Source organism: Chinchilla lanigera, unplaced genomic scaffold (genome assembly GCF_000276665.1).
Source record: "Chinchilla lanigera isolate Chin_1 unplaced genomic scaffold, ChiLan1.0 scaffold00022, whole genome shotgun sequence".
In the NCBI taxonomy this organism is placed as follows: domain Eukaryota; kingdom Metazoa; phylum Chordata; class Mammalia; order Rodentia; family Chinchillidae; genus Chinchilla; species Chinchilla lanigera.
Genome location: NW_004955423.1, coordinates 24,889,545 through 24,907,866, shown reverse-complemented (window position 1 = coordinate 24,907,866; position 18,322 = coordinate 24,889,545). Strand labels below are relative to the sequence as shown.

Below are 18,322 nucleotides of genomic sequence, written 5' to 3'. Positions count from 1 at the left end.
CACATTTACGAAGGCAAAGGCAAAGTTTCTCCCTCCCCCAACTCTCGAGTCTACTTTGTAGGTTTTACTGCCAACCTCTGCATAATATAGTCAAATTATATGTTAGAAATTCAACCTTGGTTTCCCAGGTGATGGTACAATACCACTACTCAGCATCCCTAGTCACATAGCTATAATTCCATCATGCTCTTCATCTATATATATCTTCATGTTAGAGGCAAACTTTTCAAATCAGGCATAGATTAAGAATTTAAATGTAAAGAGTGAGCAATATATAGGAATTCCTGGCTCAGCAGCAATACAGGACATTCTTGATACCAAAATCTTGTGAAACTACCATATGGACCAACACTTCCTGGACTTGATCATTTTATGGTATGTCTGTTTCCAGTTAAATTCTGCAGACTCAGAATTCTTCATTTTCTCTTGTCATCTATTGCCTGACAGGAATTAAAATGTAATTTTTTTTTTTTTTGGTACTGGGAATTGAACTCATGACCTCGCGCTTGCCAGGCAAGTGCTTGTGCCACTGAGCTATACCCCCAGCCTTAAGAATTGAAATTTGAATCTGTTTTAACAGGCTGAGTTTTTATAAACCAAGAACTAATGTTCTTCTGTACCTTACAGAACCAGGGTGCACAATTAAAAGTTGGTAGTATCATTGAAGTTTTCTGTTTCTTTTAATGACCGACACAAAACAAATGTCATGACCACTGCAGTTCTACCTCAAAGGAGCCGTATTTGCAATTTATACCAGGAAGTTCTAGCTTTTTCTAGATACTGGTTGCTAACATGATCTGTGACAAATACTTTATATATTTACACATATGAAAGATGAAGACAGATGTGTTTACACATACGTTGGTAAAGACAGATTAAGAGTTTTCTCTCCTGGGCATTTTTTGGGGGCAATGGTTTTCTTCTCCTTTTTGACAGTATCAAGGAGTTATATTTTTAAAATTTGGAATCTGATGTTGTTTAACTGTGTTACTTTGGCCAAATATTTTTTCTGGCCCCCTCTTCTCTCATTAGGAAAAAAACCATGAAAATAATTGTACAGATATTGAGGCTCAAATGAACTATTTTATGGGAGAGTACTTAGTAAGCTATAAAGCATCATGCAAACACTTACCATTTTATAATCTTCATGGTCATTGATTATTTAGGAGCCTAATTCCTGCCCTCTGTTTACTTATGCTCTCCTTCCCAGCATCTTTGTAGCGGCCTGTTGGATTATGTATTTTGTAAGTCTCTTTCTCAGCATGTCAAATTTATTGGCCAATTCTGATACTGCTTATACATGGGCATCGCATACATTTCAAATATGAGTTTCCAGAAGACGCCACACTTTTTGTTTAAAGACACACAGCCGTACCTTTATTGTGTCTTTTTCTCTTGTAGGTCTTGGCGATTATCAGCAAAGCTGCACTGAGTAGCAGACTTCCTAAGAGTGGATCTACCCCACCTCTATGATGAGGAAAAGCAGGAGCGTGGTGACGGTGACTGCGGGTGATGTAAGTAGCGGCTCCCGTGTCCCCTCTGTGCTTCGTTCAAAGAAGTCACATGCCGATTCCATTCAAAGGCAGACAAGGGTGTTTACGCAGCCACTCTGTCATTAGGTCTCTTGACGACCTGGGTCTGGCCAGCACCTGGACCCAACGTTCTACAAGGGGACAGCAGGTATGAGTTCCTCTCTGCAGTTTACCAAGAGGCTGGGCTTCAGCTTTGTGGCTTGCAATCACAAAACCACCGACCTCCAGACCGTGCTCACATGCTGTCAGTTACTTCCTGTCTCTGCTTTGCTGTATTACCCATCGTTTGATGACAGTGTTCCACACCCTGACCCAGGTACAACTAGCCCTGGGGAGTCACTCCCATTGTAGGGTCTTTGGCAGTTACTTGAAGAGGTTTGTGATGTACACTTTGGGACCTTTGCTGCCAGCAGATTCACTCCTCATGTGTGTTTCCTGGAAATGCAGACCCTCAGGCTATAGCTCAGATAGCACATCAGGCTGTACTTGAACAAGCTCTGATTGCTTCCATCTTTTGTCTGAGAAGCTCTGTTCTGAGTCATTTGAAGAGGTCTCTAAACTCGCTATCTTCGTAGCTTTAGATTTTGACCAGTTGAGATCTTTGCTTTCAGCTGACCTGTCTCGCATTAGTATGTCTTTAGCTGCCTGTTTCTTACCCAGTTGTTTTTGTAACTGAGCTAGAAGCTATATGCAACTAGTTGGCTGTGCGAAAGGAAAGAGTGGTGGGCAGGAGGGACGGGAAGGACTCGTCCCAGGTTAGCGCTTGGTTCACAGGTTGAGGAGGGCCTAGAAGGGACTTGGACTTGCCAATTAATGGAAAATGCCATTAATGGAAAATGCCCAGTCTTTCAGGGTTCTTTTTGACTCTTACCCTTCCTTAAATTACATGGTGGGTGTGCAAATGGAGGACCCTTTGCTACTAGGAGTTAGTTTCTGCTAGGTGTTTACTGGAAATGCATAGTGGGGTCCTAATGGAAGGAAAATGGAGGTCTGCGCTGTTGTTGTATTGTCTTTTTCCATGGGCCCTGCTATTGTCCAGTTGAGGAGTAGCTCATTTTTCCCGGCCTTTGTGGGCAGTGTCTGCCCTGGTCCAGCGCTCCCTGGGATGGTGGCCCATGTGCAGGGGAGGTGCTGCTGGTGAGTGAAGTGCACCTGCTCAGCTCACGATAGGTGGAATGTCTCTGCTAGTGCCCGGGTGCAGCACCTGGCCTCTTTGGTGCTGTAAAAGACTCAGCTCAGCTGATGCCTAGCCCTTATCTTTGAGTATTCATTTCCTGTCGGTACTTTAAACTGTGGCAAACCCTTCTCAGGATTGCTCGTTGTCAGTTCCAGCTTCCTTTTGTGTCCCCTGGGAGTGTGGGAGCTCCTCATGTGCAGAGGCAGATGTAGGTGTGCTGGTTGGGTCTGTCCTCCAGTGCCCACTCCTTCGTCACTGACATTTCTGTTCTTTGGGGTGGGAGAACCTAGTCAACCCGTTCTTTGCTCTTCACCTTCTACAACATTTTCCTTTTCTCTTTCCTTGCTCCTGCACCAAAGGCACTGTCCCTCGTTATATGCTAATTTCTCCATACTAGTGAGAGAAAGCTACGTTCGGATTTCTGTACACTACTTAGACTCTCTAGAGAGAAACTTCCAGAATTTAGATGTTCTTTTTTCCTTAAAAAAAAAAAAAAAGAGCCTGGGAGTGTCACTTAGTAATATTTACAAACTGTGTGCTCCAAAAGTCTATTTTTTGGAAGATTAAAACTGAGCCATGTGTGTAAATGCGGCCAAACCCTTTCTTTCTCCCTTCCTTCCTTCCTTCTTTCCTTCTTTCCTTCCTCCCTCCCTCTTTTCTTTTCTTCTTTCTTTCTTTCTTTCTTTCTTTCTTTCTTTCTTTCTTTCTTTCTTTCTTTCTTTCTCACTGTATCCTTAGAAGAAATAATCCTGCAGCAATGGTTGCCAAAGTTAAAAGAGGAAGAAGTCTGTTTGCAAGAACCTAAAAAAGAAAATCACAAAACAAAAACAGAGTGGATAAATATCACCTGGATTTATCCTATCCAATACAGCAGCCTCTAGACATGTGATTATTAAGCACTAGTCTGGATGGAAATGTGCTATCAGTATAAAAAATCATTGAACTTTAAGCATATGATGTAAATACTTAGAGAATGTGTAATAATGATACTGTGTATTGAAATGATAATATTTAGATAAAAGGAGGTAAGTAAAATATATTACTAAAATAATGCCCACCTGTTTCTTTTTACTTTTGAATGTGACTGTTGTGTTGGGAGTTTACAGTGACATACTTGCCCTCCTTGCATCCAGGCTGGCTTTTTGGTGGACAGTGCCGGCCTCAAACTTTTGCCTACACAACCTTTCTGGTCCAGGGCAAAGAATAAACTGTGCTTTACGCAGCAGCTCCTCCCTCATGGCAGCACCAGTGTGACTGTGTTTGATACTCCATACCCAGGACATAGGTTTTCACCTGTAAGTCAGGGACACTTTATTATATTTGCTTTTATTTTAATCCAGCAAAATTTTATTCAGCAATTTAAACCTTTATCTAATATTAATATATCATCCATCACGAGTCAAATAGGCTTCTAGGTTCTAAGGGGTCCACGAGATACAACATAATGTCTGTGTCCCCTTGGAGTTTACAGTCCAGAGGGAAAGAGAAATAAATTAGCAAATTGTAAAATAACGCCAGTGAGGATGAGGGCCCTAGAAGTGAGGTTGGGCTGGTGCAGAGCGTGCGCGGGGGGTGAGAGTGTGGTGTTGGTGGGAGGAGGGTATATGGAGGTGGCAGGGGAGCAGAGAGGTCAGAGTGGTGAAGGGGAGCTCCGCTACGGGCCTGGGAAGAATGCTGGTGGTGGGAACGGAGAAGCAAAGGCCTTCCGTGCCCGCCAGATGCTCTGTCTGCGGGAATATGGGAGCGGATGGAGCCTGAGCCCAGCCTAGCATACGTGTAGTCACAGATGTCTCCCATGGGCAGCTGGGTGTGATGAATGCCACAAGAACAGTAGGCGTTCGGCGCTTTGCATTTAAGAACCAAACTGTAGAAGTAAGAGGTACGTTAAATACAGTCCAAGTACCAAACACAATCAATGACGACTAATGGGATTATGTACAGGTAGGGAGCTGCGAGCTTGGGGAGGAGTTGAGACGGAAAAACAACTAAACGGTCTAGGAGAGAAGAAGCAGGGCATGGCAAAACCGGGGGAGTGAATACATTTGACATGCACAGATATTGTACGTGGTATAGCGTGGGGCCTGACTGTCCCTACTTTATACATGTAACATATATGTGTGTGTAATGTGTATGTGGGTATAGTATTTTAACCACAGGACAGCTATCCGGGGCTGTGCTCTAGTTATAGCTTTGCATTTTTAGTCGTGGATATTAGGAGATTTTTTTGCAGAAGGGAAAGTAGCCAGTAACAGTGACAAGAATTACTCCCAGGCAAACAACTTTTGCAGTTAATGATGACTGTCTAGATAAAATCACATTTTTCCAAGGGAAAATTACTTTTATTATCGTTTCATGGGCCATGGTGACATTGAGCCTTGGTGGGGACCCTGAGTGCCCATTGATGACGCCAGTAATTTCCATCTCTGGTTTTCCAGAGGTGAGAATCCCTGGTCTGTGGCCACGTTGGTGACCATGTGACCCTAAGAACTCTACATGTCCTTTGGAAAATACTTTGTCCCATTCTCTAGTTGTGAGTTTAGCTGGGAGAATTAAATTAGGAACACTCCAAAAATGACCAAAATAGACAAAAGACACAAACATAACCACAGCAACAAGCCCTTTGCTCCTTATGCATGAGTACCTGGATGTGGCAGAGGTCCTCATTTGGCTTTGCTATGAGGATGGGACAGAGACACGTCCCTTCGGTGTCCCCTAGACCCCTCCCTCAAGCTTCTGCTTCTCCTCAGCTTCTCCTAGTGTGAAGGATTTCACACTAGCTTTTCCTTTGTGATAACTCTTTGGAAGTAAAAATAATGGTCTGTAAAGACATACTTATACGGGAAGTTACAGTTAATCCGAAACTAGGCTGTTCCTTGAAGAATTACCCCGTGATCAGATAGATTTCGCCAATCAGGATGCGTTTTAAAGGTTGTGATCTCTGCAGGCAGCAGTCAGATTAATGTCCTTCTCCAAATTCTCTGGGGAAGGGTGTGAACATGGCTGGATCACATTGGTTAAAACAGGAAAGTGAGGCAAGAACTACAGTTTCAACATTTGAGAAATGACTGAACTGATTTTGCTTTTGAGGTTAGTAGTAATTTTGAGGGAGTGGAATATAAGCTACAGGTATGAATTATGGAATTTGAGTAATTATGGATAACTCTGCAGGAGTTAATGAGTGTTTTTAAGGCGACATCAGTGTTTCCAGTATTTAATTTAACTTCTGAAAAGCTACCCCATTCAGCTTCTCTTTTGTGGCAACACATTTTATGTTACCTGGGGTCTTCCTAGGGAAATGCTCAAGAATGACTTTAAGTCTGTGAATTCAAGTTTCATGGAAAGTTAAAGTGGACAATATTTGGTGGCAGGTGTGGCTTAGTTGCTTTTCAAATAACAAGTGGAAAATAAGGACCCATTTAGCTCATTTACTGCAGCTAAAGCTGGCTGGTAATATTTTCTTTTCCTAAAAGAAAAAAAATGTCCAATAACTGTATTAGCAGCCCCTGGTGCCCAGCGGTTTAGCTAAATGATACCTTTGTTTCTGTTCTTTGGATCGTGTTTCTCTCAGAAGAGGTAAACAGCATGCTTGAGATTGGTTGCCAGATAACTGCGACGTTTTTTACATGTGTGCTTGGAACTAGACTGATTATTTACAGTTATGATTTCTGCCCTTAGTTTGTTCTTAAATATCTTTAGGAAGGTTTTATATATTTTTTTCTTTTCAATTAGTTTGTAAGCCTTTTAAGAGTTCCTATTCATATGTTCGTATGTTCTAAGCTTTCCCTTTAGACTCTAATTTCTAATGTGGACACACACACAACACGTACACATGTACACACACACACACCTTGATAATGCTAGGCCCACAGTGGAATTACTGCAATAAGAAGTTACTAAGCAGTAAGCCTGATATATTCCAGGATATTTCAATCCTTAGAAAATTCTAGATTGTTGTCTTCTTTCTATTACTGAATTATGGGCCTATTGAACTTCACATACTTCAGTTGTATTTAGAAACTATAAGTCAAGCATAAGAAAATGTAACAATAACAAATTTCCAGGTAGGGAGAATAGACTCCTGAAAAATTTCTGGGCTTGTCTTGCCTAGATTTCTATCATCAGAAATGGTCTTGTGTGGGTCAGATTCATGTAAATTGCTAGAATATATTTCTGGGAGAGGAGATGCCAGGTTTTCTTTGCTATTGAATTCTTCTTAAGGAGCATAGTGCAAAAACTATAATAGAAGTGCATTAAATACTTGTTGAATGAATGCCACAGGTTAAACTTTAGGTTAACTATTCTTGTATGAACTAGCATAGTGTTGGTTGTGTAGAGGGGTGGAGGGCAGAGATCCTGCGTGAGTTTACACGTTAGGAGGTCAGCTCTCAGGTCCTCTTGTGTGTAGCTTGATGGGCAGATGGGAAATACCTGTGTTGCTAGGCCACAGAATGATTTTCAGGTGAGCAGTCTTGGCCCGATGGTGAGCGTTCCATTATTCTCCAGTAGGTATGGAGAGAGGGAACTGCAGCTTTTCAAGTGCAAGTTACTCCAAGGTCAGTGCATGTTCTGCCTTTGGGCAGATAGGAGTGGTACCCAAGACAGAGGTTCCTTTGAGAATCCCACTCCCAACTCATCACCAAGGGGTGGGGAAGGATCAATAACCACGATCACAGGGTACAACACAGTGCTTTTGTCCCGTCACAAGTTTCCATTCAAGTCAGCATCAGGGCATTCGCTCAAATGTGTCAGTTTAGGACTGGATAGACTATATCTCTTCTTTTCAGGAGCTCTTCCACAGTTTGACAAAAACAAAAGAAAATCTCCAACCATGAGAAGACTTTTCTTTTTTTTAATAGGGATAGGAAGAGCCAGTTGCCCACAATTATCAACACCCTGCTGTCTTAATACAGAAAATATTTTTACTTTAAAGCATGGAACAAGGAACTTCCTGCCGATTATAGTTTATTTTCATGTTGCAGAATGACATTGATTTCCAGGATATATTAGCAATTTGGCAATTTTCATTCCAGCAAACTAAAAAAAAAAAAGCAAAAAGAAATATAAAAAGAAAGAAGCAGGCCTCCCTTCTCTATGCTATTCTGGTAAACACTGTCGAGGTACCCCAAGATCTCCAAGAATATGCAACTGAGAGGTTTGTTTAGAAGTTGGGATCCGCATCCCCACCAGCCCAAGCTGTGCACATCGTTAGATTCCAATTGTGAGAAAATTAATCAGAAATTCGAAAGTGACAGCTTGATCGTTTAGTTTCTTATTGCACTTTAACATTGTAAAATTTGAATTTCATTCTCTTTTTTTCTTTTCTCTTCTCCTGTGGTTTCTCCAGAATGTTAAAGATTATTTTGAATGTAGCTTGAGTAAGTCCTACAGTTCTTCCAGTAACACACTTGGGATCGACCTCTGGAGAGGAAGAAGGTGCTGCTCGGGAAACTTACAGTTGCCCCCGCTGTCTCAGCGCCAGAGCGACAGGGCGAGGACACCCGAGGGGGACGGCCTCTGCAGACCCACCACGCTGCCTTTGACAACTCTCCCCAGCATTGCGATCACGACGGTCAGCCAGGAGTGGTGAGTAGCCTCGACGTCGCACGCCGGTTCTACATTGTATTTTCCAGTTACTCCAAATACAATTTCATGGTATTACAATGTTAGTTATTTGTGGAATAACTGAGACTTGACATTTGGAGAATTTATTTTGCTCTGTGTAGCAACATAAGGTCTTTTACAGTGACAATATTTTCTACTTTTGGAAGAAATGTTCTATATAGAGCCTGCTGAAATGGAATGGAGATGCACTTATGTTAAAGTCAAGGAAAAGCAAAATTTTTGCCAATGATCAGTTTTTCTTCAAAAATACTATTCAGTGTGGGTTACTGTTAAATTTACAAGAATAAAATTTTTCAGTCTAGTATGCTTTGTACATTTCCCTAGTTTCTTTTCTTCATAGTCCTGCTATACTAATTTCAGTTTTGCTTATCTATAAAGCACTTCACTGTAAATTAAAAGAGCAAGGACAATTGTGAGGACGGATGTCCAGACCTTTTTAGTTTACATTTGTGCAAGAGGCTATATCAAACTAGTGGTAAAACTTTACGAACATGAGTTCTCACAACCGTGGTTAAAATTGTGCCATAGCATTACTTCAAACGTGTGTTTGAGCATGCACTTAATCATTGGGATTTTTCTCCCCATTGCTTTTTTCTCTGCATAATTTTCCAATCATAGCTTATATATACAGCATGGAATTTTTTCATTATAAGGAAAAATATTTTATCTATGTAAACTTTACAGAATTTTACATTATACACATGTGGTGCTTTTAAATCACTTTCTGTTTCAATCATTTATTAAAAGGAAGGACTAAACACATTATTGCACAACATCAACCACTAAGTTGCTAATATTAATGAATTGTTTTCAGTGTGGTGTCCATGTACCTGGTGCCTTGCCGCATGCTGAGCCCATGATGCTCATGAGTAGGCCAAGATGAGCTCTTGGAGAATAAAGGACATCTTTTACCTAGTGTTTATTTAACATACTGAAGCTCCAGCTATCACAGTTCACAGCGTGAAAAATTTCATCCAACAATCTGTGTGTGGTAGAGAAGCATGCTAAAGCACTGCAGAGAGAATGGGTCAGAACTTTGAGAAGCTCTGAATTAACTTCATTTCGCTCATAACCACTCTTTGAGAACAGCAATGGGCATACTGCTTCCATAGAGCCTGCTTGCTCACATAGCCCGCAGGTGATTAATTTGGGTTATGCTTCTGTATAATTGTAGATTTGGAGCCCTAAAGACTTCTAGATGGCTGGGGATGTAGCTCATTGTTACAGCATTTGTTTAGCCTGCTGGAAGCCCTGGGTTCCATCCCTGGCATTAAAAAAATACTTCCATATTTAGTGTTCAGCAAGTTGGTACTGTACAGTTACACCAATGGTTAAAATACTAAAATGTTACCATACCACCTGTTAAGAGGATACGTTCCTGAGCTCTCTGGTTGCCCATATCAGCCAAGACATCTCCTGGAAACTCCCAGGATTTCCCACAATCCAGCAACGACAAGGCGATGACAGGCAAGTGGAAGTTCGGTTTTGGTAGATGTTGGAGGGGTACCTACTGTTGGGTATCTTGAATAAAACCCTTGATAAAATGTTCCATATAAAGTTTCGCTTCACTGAACTCAAGGATATTTTAGGAGTCATGGAACTGTGCCTTCCTTAGAAGCACCAGACCTGCACTCTGATATTTGAAGCACACTAGGTTACGTCTCCTATGCTGAGTATTTTTATTTGTACAAAATTGGTCACAGTACTTCCCTCATAGGCTGTGGGGAAGATCAGATGAGGTATAATTTAAAGGTACTGAACTTCATGAAAAGCATGTTAGGTAATGAGCAAGTTCCCACCTCTTGATCATTGCCCCACAAAGCTTCTGAACACTACAAGCCATGCCCGTCGGTAGCCTCAAGCTGGCTAGGAGCAGTACAGGGGGACATGGAGGAATTTGCTATTATCCAGAGACTTTGTGTTGTGCAGCCAGCTATTACCACTCTAGTAACTCATTCATAAAATGTCTGTTTTATTCTCATTAGCCATAAACTTTTAAAAGTATGCAAGTATTTGGTCATTAGCTCTAAATTTACTTTTAAATAGGAGTGACTAAAAGAGTTCTGTACATTCCTTGACAAGGCTTCTGTTGGAATATTGACAGTTGAAGACTAATGAGATTAGTGGAAATTTGGCAGAGAAGTCCAGTTCAAAGGGAGTTAAGTGGGCTCCAGCCTGCGTCATTTCCTCTGACTTGATCGATGTCCATAAGGAAGGAAGGTGGCCTCGGGCTGCGCGAGGAAGGACTGCACCCTCCTCTGAGAGCGCTGCCAGTATTGGATCAGTCTCTGCATCTAGACCGGCAGTCAGCAGAGGCTTTCTGCAATGTTCAATAGCAGATATTTTCCATTTTATAAGCTTTCAGGTCTGTCATAACCATTTGACCTTGCTATTGCGTTGTAAGTTGTCATAGACAGTTTGGGGTGAGTAGCGGTGCTCCAATAAAACAGGGAGTGAGCCGGATTTGTTTGAGCTTGTTCACCCATGTGCTAGTGTAGTAAAGACCTCAAGGAGATCACTCCTGATTTTGTAATTGCTTTGACAGTTACCAAGCACAGAAAGTGACCTTTCTTCCCTGTCTGGTATGCCAAGTTCTACATGAGTACGGAACGATGTACGGCCCTAGACCCACCTGTGAAGCCCGTGGAAGTACTTGACTGAGTACTGATGAAGGGTCCTTCCCAGTTGTTTACAAAGTTAAATATGAAAACATTAATGTAAATGTAACCCATGTGGGGAGGAGCAATCGGTGAGGGGAGATGGCCATCATTGCAGACACAAGGCCTGGAATATAAGGGTAGTGGTTTTATGTGTCATAGAGCAAGAAATAGAAAAGAACAAAGTCTGGTTTTATTGGGTGACTTCCATCCTGTAGCCTTGTTTCTTCATCCCTCAAAAGACACAACTGGGTCAACCATGGGGATGCTAATACCTGCTTTGCAGAGTTGTGGTGGGAATAAAGGAAGTGCTTGTGGTGCATGGGGTACAGTAACTAGCCTAGCAATTAATGGCTGTTTTGGTGCTGCAATCACTGTTGCCATTTTTATTCTTATGTATAGATGGGGTGGACAGAATTAGATATTTTCCATTGTGGGAGGGTTTTGGGGAACCTGACCATCTGTGTTCTAGAACTAACATGGAAATATGTTGAAAAGGAAGTCAGATATAGGACAAGATGCTGCTACTGGAATATGCAATATGTTTGTGGAAAAGTAGCCTCCAACACTAAATACCATAATTACACAGACTTAGCATTCAGTAGTGAGGTTCTGGACCTGGGCAGGCTCCTACTCACCCCCTAAATACAAGTACAAGGCAATCCTACCCTGACATAGTGTGTAACAGGTAGGACCTGTAGAAATCCTGCTCGTGTGAGAAGGTTAGAGCTGTGTATGTCCCGTTTGTTCTTGTGGAAACACCCACAGAGTTAAATTGCTCCTCCTTTCTGAGGAAGAATGAGGAAAGAGGAAGAAAAAGTGGGAATTTTATGCGGGACGGGACAGCAAAGAGCAGCAGAAATATGCTCTTCTTTGACATTCGCACCGCAGTTTTTGTTAATCTCATCACTTTTGTCTAGTGTCATACCAGGGACACAGCAGTTCTTTGCGAGGGGACATCAGGACTATTCCAAGACAGTCTTACTGCAGCCTGTGTAAAGTTGTTCTCACATTATCAACCACTGCCCTTTTGAGTATGCAAAGAAAATCTGAAATCAAAGTTTCTTGCCCTTCCTTGTAACTAAAATTAAAAAATTTAAGGCCTCAGAGTTATCCTCCTCCTCTTCATAATTTTATCATTTTGTCAGTGGGTGGTCAAAGTTCGGTATAGTGTGAGAGTTTAGGATCTAGCTGCAGCCTGACCCATCTTTCCAAGTAAAGGTGTGTCTCCTTCAGTTACATAGAAAGGGTGTTAGTGCAACGCCAGGCCTCTGATTTGCTTCACTTTTTTATTTTTATTTATTTATTTTTTTGGTTGCTTCACTTTTTTAAATAATTAAAGAAACTTACTGATCAGTGAAACTTATCACAGCAGTATCCCATAACCAAATTAAAAAAAATAAGCCAATTCTGAATCTTGGAAGTCTACAGTGAATCTAGAACTTTAACCTTTCTCCATGAAGATCATACATTTTGACTCCTAGTCCTTTTGTCTTTACCGTACTTTTTATGTATTTTAATTTTTTAAATACATTTTACCCCACTAAATGTTAGTGTTTTGTTTTGCTTTCAATCTTTGACTTGGAATTTTGAACGTATTTTCCAATATCTTTGCATTTAATTGCTTCTAGATTTTCTGTGAAAGGGGAAATAGCTGTAACAACCAACATAATACTCAAAACAAAGGAAGAGGAGGAGAAAAAGGGGGGTGAAAAGGGAAGGGAGGGGAACAAAACTCCATAAAGACTGGAGAATTGACATTCTTTCCTGATTCAAGACTTACTGCAAAGCTGTAAAAATCCAGACCCAGTTGTATTGGAAAAGGAAGGACAAACAGATCAATGCAATTAAATAGGCCCCAGATTTACTCATGAAATATAGTCAATTAATCTTTGAAAAGACAAAGGTACTTCAAAGGAGGAAGCACCAACTTGTCAATAAAGGGCTCTGCAACAATTGGCCACCTAACAGAATGTTACATGTGTATATGAGGACAGTTGGGAGAGGTGTACTGCTGATGTCTGTGGTTTATTGAAAGGAACAGTCAGTGCTTAAAATTTTCTTTTTCCCTGATTAATTCTGCATGCTTGAATCTTGTCAGCAGAATGCCTGATCTGAAAACAACAATATGCAGTATGAAAATCATTGTTGAACTCCTACCATCTTGTATGGTGAAGTTCTACATCATTTCCAATGTTTTCTTTTTATTACTTGTAACTGTTTTTGATTGTTTGATCAATCTTACATTCTTACATCTGGTGGACTGAGCAACTTTGTTGAAGATAACAGTATGTAATGTAGCAACCACTGTTAATTCCTATCATTTTGTTTTGAGGTCATGTATTGTTTTGGTTGTTTTTGTGTTGTTTTGATTTTGTCTTCATTGTTGTTTTGTTAGTTTTTTTTATCTTTAAAGTAAAAAAACAAAAACAAATGAACAGAATTGACTGCCTAAATGCAGAGAGTAAAACACGATACAAATCTTGTATCTTTCACAAAAATTAAGCCAAAAGGGATCATATCCCTAAATGTAAAGCACAAAAGTATAAATCCCCTAGAGAATAACATAGGAGGAAACCTAGGCTACTTTCATTTTTTCATTGAGCTTTTAGATATAACACCACGAGCAGATCTATAACTGTAAAAATTAAATATTAAAATTCAGAACTTATTTTCTGTGGAAAACAATGTTTCAAGAATGAAAAGAAAAGTCCAGAGTTGGAGAAAATATTTTTCAAGAACACATCTGATAATGGACTTATATCCAAGAATACACAAAAAACATTAAAAATAAAACACTAAGAAAACAATTCAAGTAGGAAGTGGGCAAATGATATGAACAGACCCCCTGGCAAAGAAAATATGCAAATGGTAAATAAGCATTTGAAAAGATGTTCAGCATCACTTGCCATTGGAGATTATAAATTAAAGCAATGATAGACACCACTATGCACTTGTTAGAATGGCTAATATTCAGAGAACTGATAATACCAGTTGTTGGCAAGAATACAGAGCAACAGCAACAAAAAGCTGTCATTCACTGCTGATGGGAATGCAAAATGGTACTGCCACTTTGGAATTTTCTCCCAGAAATGAAACTACCGCTTGGTAGTTTCTTACAAAGCTAGCCATAGTGTTACCATGTGATCTAGCAATAATGCGAGATATTTACCCAACTGACATGGACAAATTCCCATATATTTTATATGGGTAGTTGTATCTATGCTGAGACCTGCACACAAATGTTTATAATACCTTTATTTGAAAAGAAATCTGCCAAGGCTCAGAAGCAACCAAGACATCCTTTAATAGATGAGTTTACAAAGAAGTTACGGTACCTCCATGCAGTGTAATATTATTCAGCACTTTAGGATAGAATGATGCGTTCAAGTGATGCGAGTGTCCCTAGGGTGAGCAGGTAATGTGAACAGGTGTGGGTGGGCTCAGACCGCACTAAATTGACCTGGGAAGGCAGAGGTTTGGGCAGGAATACACAGCTTTGTGTCGGTGATGCTCTGTTTCCGTTGCTAGTGTTGTTTTGCGTATTGGGTGTTCTATGAAGAAGCGACAGAGGTGGCAAAGTAAAACTTGGAAAGAAGCATGCGTGAGAGCTGAGAAAGAAAAGATAGCAATAAAAATTACCTTCTCAAGATTTTTGTGGGCAAAATGAAAAAGTAAGAATAGAAGCTGATTGGGGATAAGCAAAATCAAGGGACAGTGTTCGGTGGAAAATTGGCTGTACATGCTGAATAGAAGGCACCAGTCCATCAAAAGATCGAGGAAAGAGTCTTGGTCAGTAATTGATCGAATACAACGGGTGGTGCACAGCGAAAGGAATGAACTCAGGAAGATTAAAATGTCCTCTAGTGAGATATGTAAATCCAAGGAAGGAATGAATCCACTGGAAATGCCAAGCAGAAAAGTAGAAGAACCTCATTTCTGAAGGTATCACTGGCTGTCAAGTGTTAGATTCATCAGAATCACCTGAAACACTCTTTGAAACATAGGCTCTGGATCACTAGGGTTGAGAGGATCTGAGAGTTTGTATTTCTGGAAAGTTCCCAGGTGAGCCTTGCAGTATTGGCCCAGGTATGAGATCTATGGCCGATGACGTAGGAGGGGCGGTCACCGCTGTGCATGCGTGGGAGTGCCCACCATCCCCCCCGCCCCCACAACCAGCTACAGGCAGCTGTGGTAGGGATGGAGAAAGCCAGAGCCTTTGTCTGGGGCGTTTTCCCTTCCATGCCAAGCCAGCCGGCGTGGGTGGGCTGGAATTCGCAGGTGTTAAGAAACAGTCCTTCTCCCCTCTTAGCGATGCGGTGGCCTGTTGTCAGCCTCGTTCTCAGCTGAGTAAAAAGAGGCACCCCTTAAGGAAGCCAGAGAACCTCCTTTCCAGGGGGTCTTCCTTACGCTGCGTTATTCATACGGAAGAGTTCTGACTTGTCCTTTGTGGTTGCCCCAAAGAAGACAGGAATTTACCTTGGTCTCGCTAAGTGTTTCACTTGTGAACGGGATGGTTCTCTCTGGGCCTGTGATGTCCATGGTGGTCTGGGCCCCAGCTTTTAGCTCCTCTGGGAGAGTGGTGACAGCTTTCCCGCTGCTGCTGGACGGCTGCCTGCAAGCGGTTTTAGGTGTTCTCATTACCCTGGGGGAGGCTGACCGTGGAGGTGGCGGCTGTGAACGAGGGACCGATTGCCCCGCAGTCTCTCACACGCTCACAGTCCGATGAGTCTTTCCATACAAATGCGATCTGCCTGTCAACTGCACATCTAAAGCCCCGTTTCAAGGATCAAAATACCCGCAGATGTTGTGTGCAAATATGCTAGAGACTCAACAAAAGCTGGTGAGAGAGAAGGAAACGGATGACGCACACATCTGAAATCTTTTGGCTACAAAAATAGCATTATCGATTCATGCGCAGTGTCTCGCTTGTAGTGGAAGAGTCAGATTGAGAGGACTCTTGAGCCCTCACTCTGGGTATGTGAGTTTCTGGACAGAGGATATTTAATGTCTTGTAGCATCCCTTCTATTCCTCATTGCGTATATGTCCTGTTATAAGGGAAGGTCTTCTAACAAAGGTATCTAGGATAGATTCAGCTTATCTCATTATAATAATGGTGCAATATTTTATAGTACAGACAATGTGATCACTATTTATAGTGTGTAATGTATCCCCCATTCTACTTATATTTAACTCCACAACAACCTTGCAAAGTAGGTATTGTTCCTTAAGAGCAAAGACAAAGAGGCTGTGAGTACAGTGTGATAATGGAGATGGGGGTTTCATGATAAGCAAAAGGACTCTGTTTTTGTGTGATAACAGAGAGCTTTCAACTCTTGTCTCTCCCCTTTCCCCTTTCCCCAGTATCTAGGAAAGATTTAAAAAACTGGTGCCTTCTATGATTGGATTGCATTGTATCTATAGATCACTTTTTAGTAATATGCTCATTTGAATAATATTAATTCTGCTGACTTCTGAAGATCGGAGGTCTTTCCATCTTCTAATGCTTTCTTTAATTTCTTTCTTCAGTGTTCTGCAATTGTCATCTCAGAGGTCTTTCACTTTCTTGATTAGGTTTATTCCTGGTCTATTTTTAAAGCTCTTGTGAGTAGAACTGTTTTCCAGGTTTCTTTCTCAGTGGATTTGTATTGGTGTATAAAAGCTGTTGATTTGTGTATGTTGATTTTATTTCCCGTTATTTTGCTGAATCAGTATGCCAATGACATTCTTCACAGAGGTAGAAAAAAAGTCCTAAAATTAATAGGGACACACAGTAGATTCAGAATAGCCAAAGCAATCCTTAGTAAAAAAAAGGCAATGCTGGCAGTTGTCACAGTATCAAATTTCAAGATGTCCTAGAGCCGTAGTAACAAAATCAGAGCAGTACTGGCATTAAAAACAGACACATAGAACAATGGAATTGAATAAAGAACACAGACATAAACTTCCATAGCTCCAGCCAACTGATTCTTGACAAAAGTACCAAAAACACACATTCTAGGAAAGATAGTCTATTTAACAAATGGTGCTGGGAAAGTGGCTGTCCATATGTAGAAGAATGAAACTAGATATTTCTCACCCTGTGCAAAAACTAAAAATGGATCAAAGGCCTAAATGTGAGACCTGAAACTTTGAAACTACTGTAGAGAACTTAGGGGAAGTATTTTAAGATGTAGACCCTGGCAACAACTTTCTAAATAGGATGCCAGTAGCTCAGGAAATGCTTAGGCTGCAAGAACTGATAAACGGGTTGCATCAAATGACCAACTTTGACGAAGATAAAAATATGTAATATAACGACCACTGTTAATCCCTATCATTTTATTCTGAAACCCTGTATCATTCTTATTGTTTTTTGCTTTGTTTTGTTTTTGTCTATGTTGTTGGCATTTTGCTACTTTTCTTTTTTAAAAATTCTCTTTAAAATAAAAAAGAAAAAAGCTTCTACAAAGCAAAGGAAACAATCAGCAGAGTGAAGAGAAAGCAAATCTTTTTGGGCTACTTTTCCAACAGGATTAATATGCAGGATATATAAAGAACTAAAAAAATTAACACCACAAGAAAAAGATAATAAGGAAACCCATTCAGCTATTCGAATGACAGCTACACTGGGATTCCATCTCACCTCAGTCAGAATGTCTGTCATCAAAAATACGAAAAGAATAAATGCTGGTGAGGATGTGGGGTACAGGAATCGTCATTCACGGTTGGTGGAAATGTAAATCAGTTCAACCACTGTGGACCCATCAGTGGAGCATCCTCAAAAAACTAAAAATAGAACTATCCTATGATTCAGCTATGCCACTGCTTGCAATATCTGTGAAGCAATCGAAGTCAGCATGCTATAGAGATGCTTGTGTTCCCATGTTTATGGAAGCACAGTTCACAATAGCAGAGCCAGGAACCGGCCTAGGTGCCCCTCAGTGGACGAATGGGTAAAGGAAATGTGCGCCATATGCGAAATAGAGTCTGAGAGGAGGATGGGCACAGGTCACTTGCAGGAAACTGAGACCATTGTGCTAAGTGAAGGAAGCCAGACTCAGAGAGGCAGGTATGGTGCGGCTTGTCTTATACGTGGAATCTGGAACAGCAGGTGAGGAGACAGCATGGAAGTAGAAAGGAGACTGAGAGGAGAGGAAGCAGCGGAGGAGAGACGCGATCAGAGGGGGATCAACTGGTGCATGACTGTGCCACAGTGAAGCCATTGTCCTGTGTAAGTAAAGGCACTGCTTATGAGAAAGAAAGAAAAAAGGATAGAGAGCCAGGAGACCTGAGCACTCCCTCCACTGGTACCCAGAGTGCCATGCGAACACCTGCCTTTTTTTTTTTGGAG

The 18,322-nt window shown here is 41.1% G+C and overlaps 1 protein-coding gene across 1 annotated transcript in view; it reads left to right on the top strand.

Annotated features, from left to right (window-relative positions):
* The first annotated feature begins 1,457 nt into the window (after positions 1-1,457).
* Positions 1,458-18,322, top strand: part of Pde4b (phosphodiesterase 4B, cAMP-specific) — a 441,907-nt gene continuing 425,042 nt past the window's right edge. The window contains exons 1-2 of the mRNA XM_005385294.2: positions 1,458-1,514; positions 8,054-8,292. Coding sequence (XP_005385351.1) covers positions 1,470-1,514; positions 8,054-8,292 — 284 coding nt within the window. The 5' untranslated portion in view covers positions 1,458-1,469. The remainder of the gene's footprint in view (positions 1,515-8,053; positions 8,293-18,322) is intronic.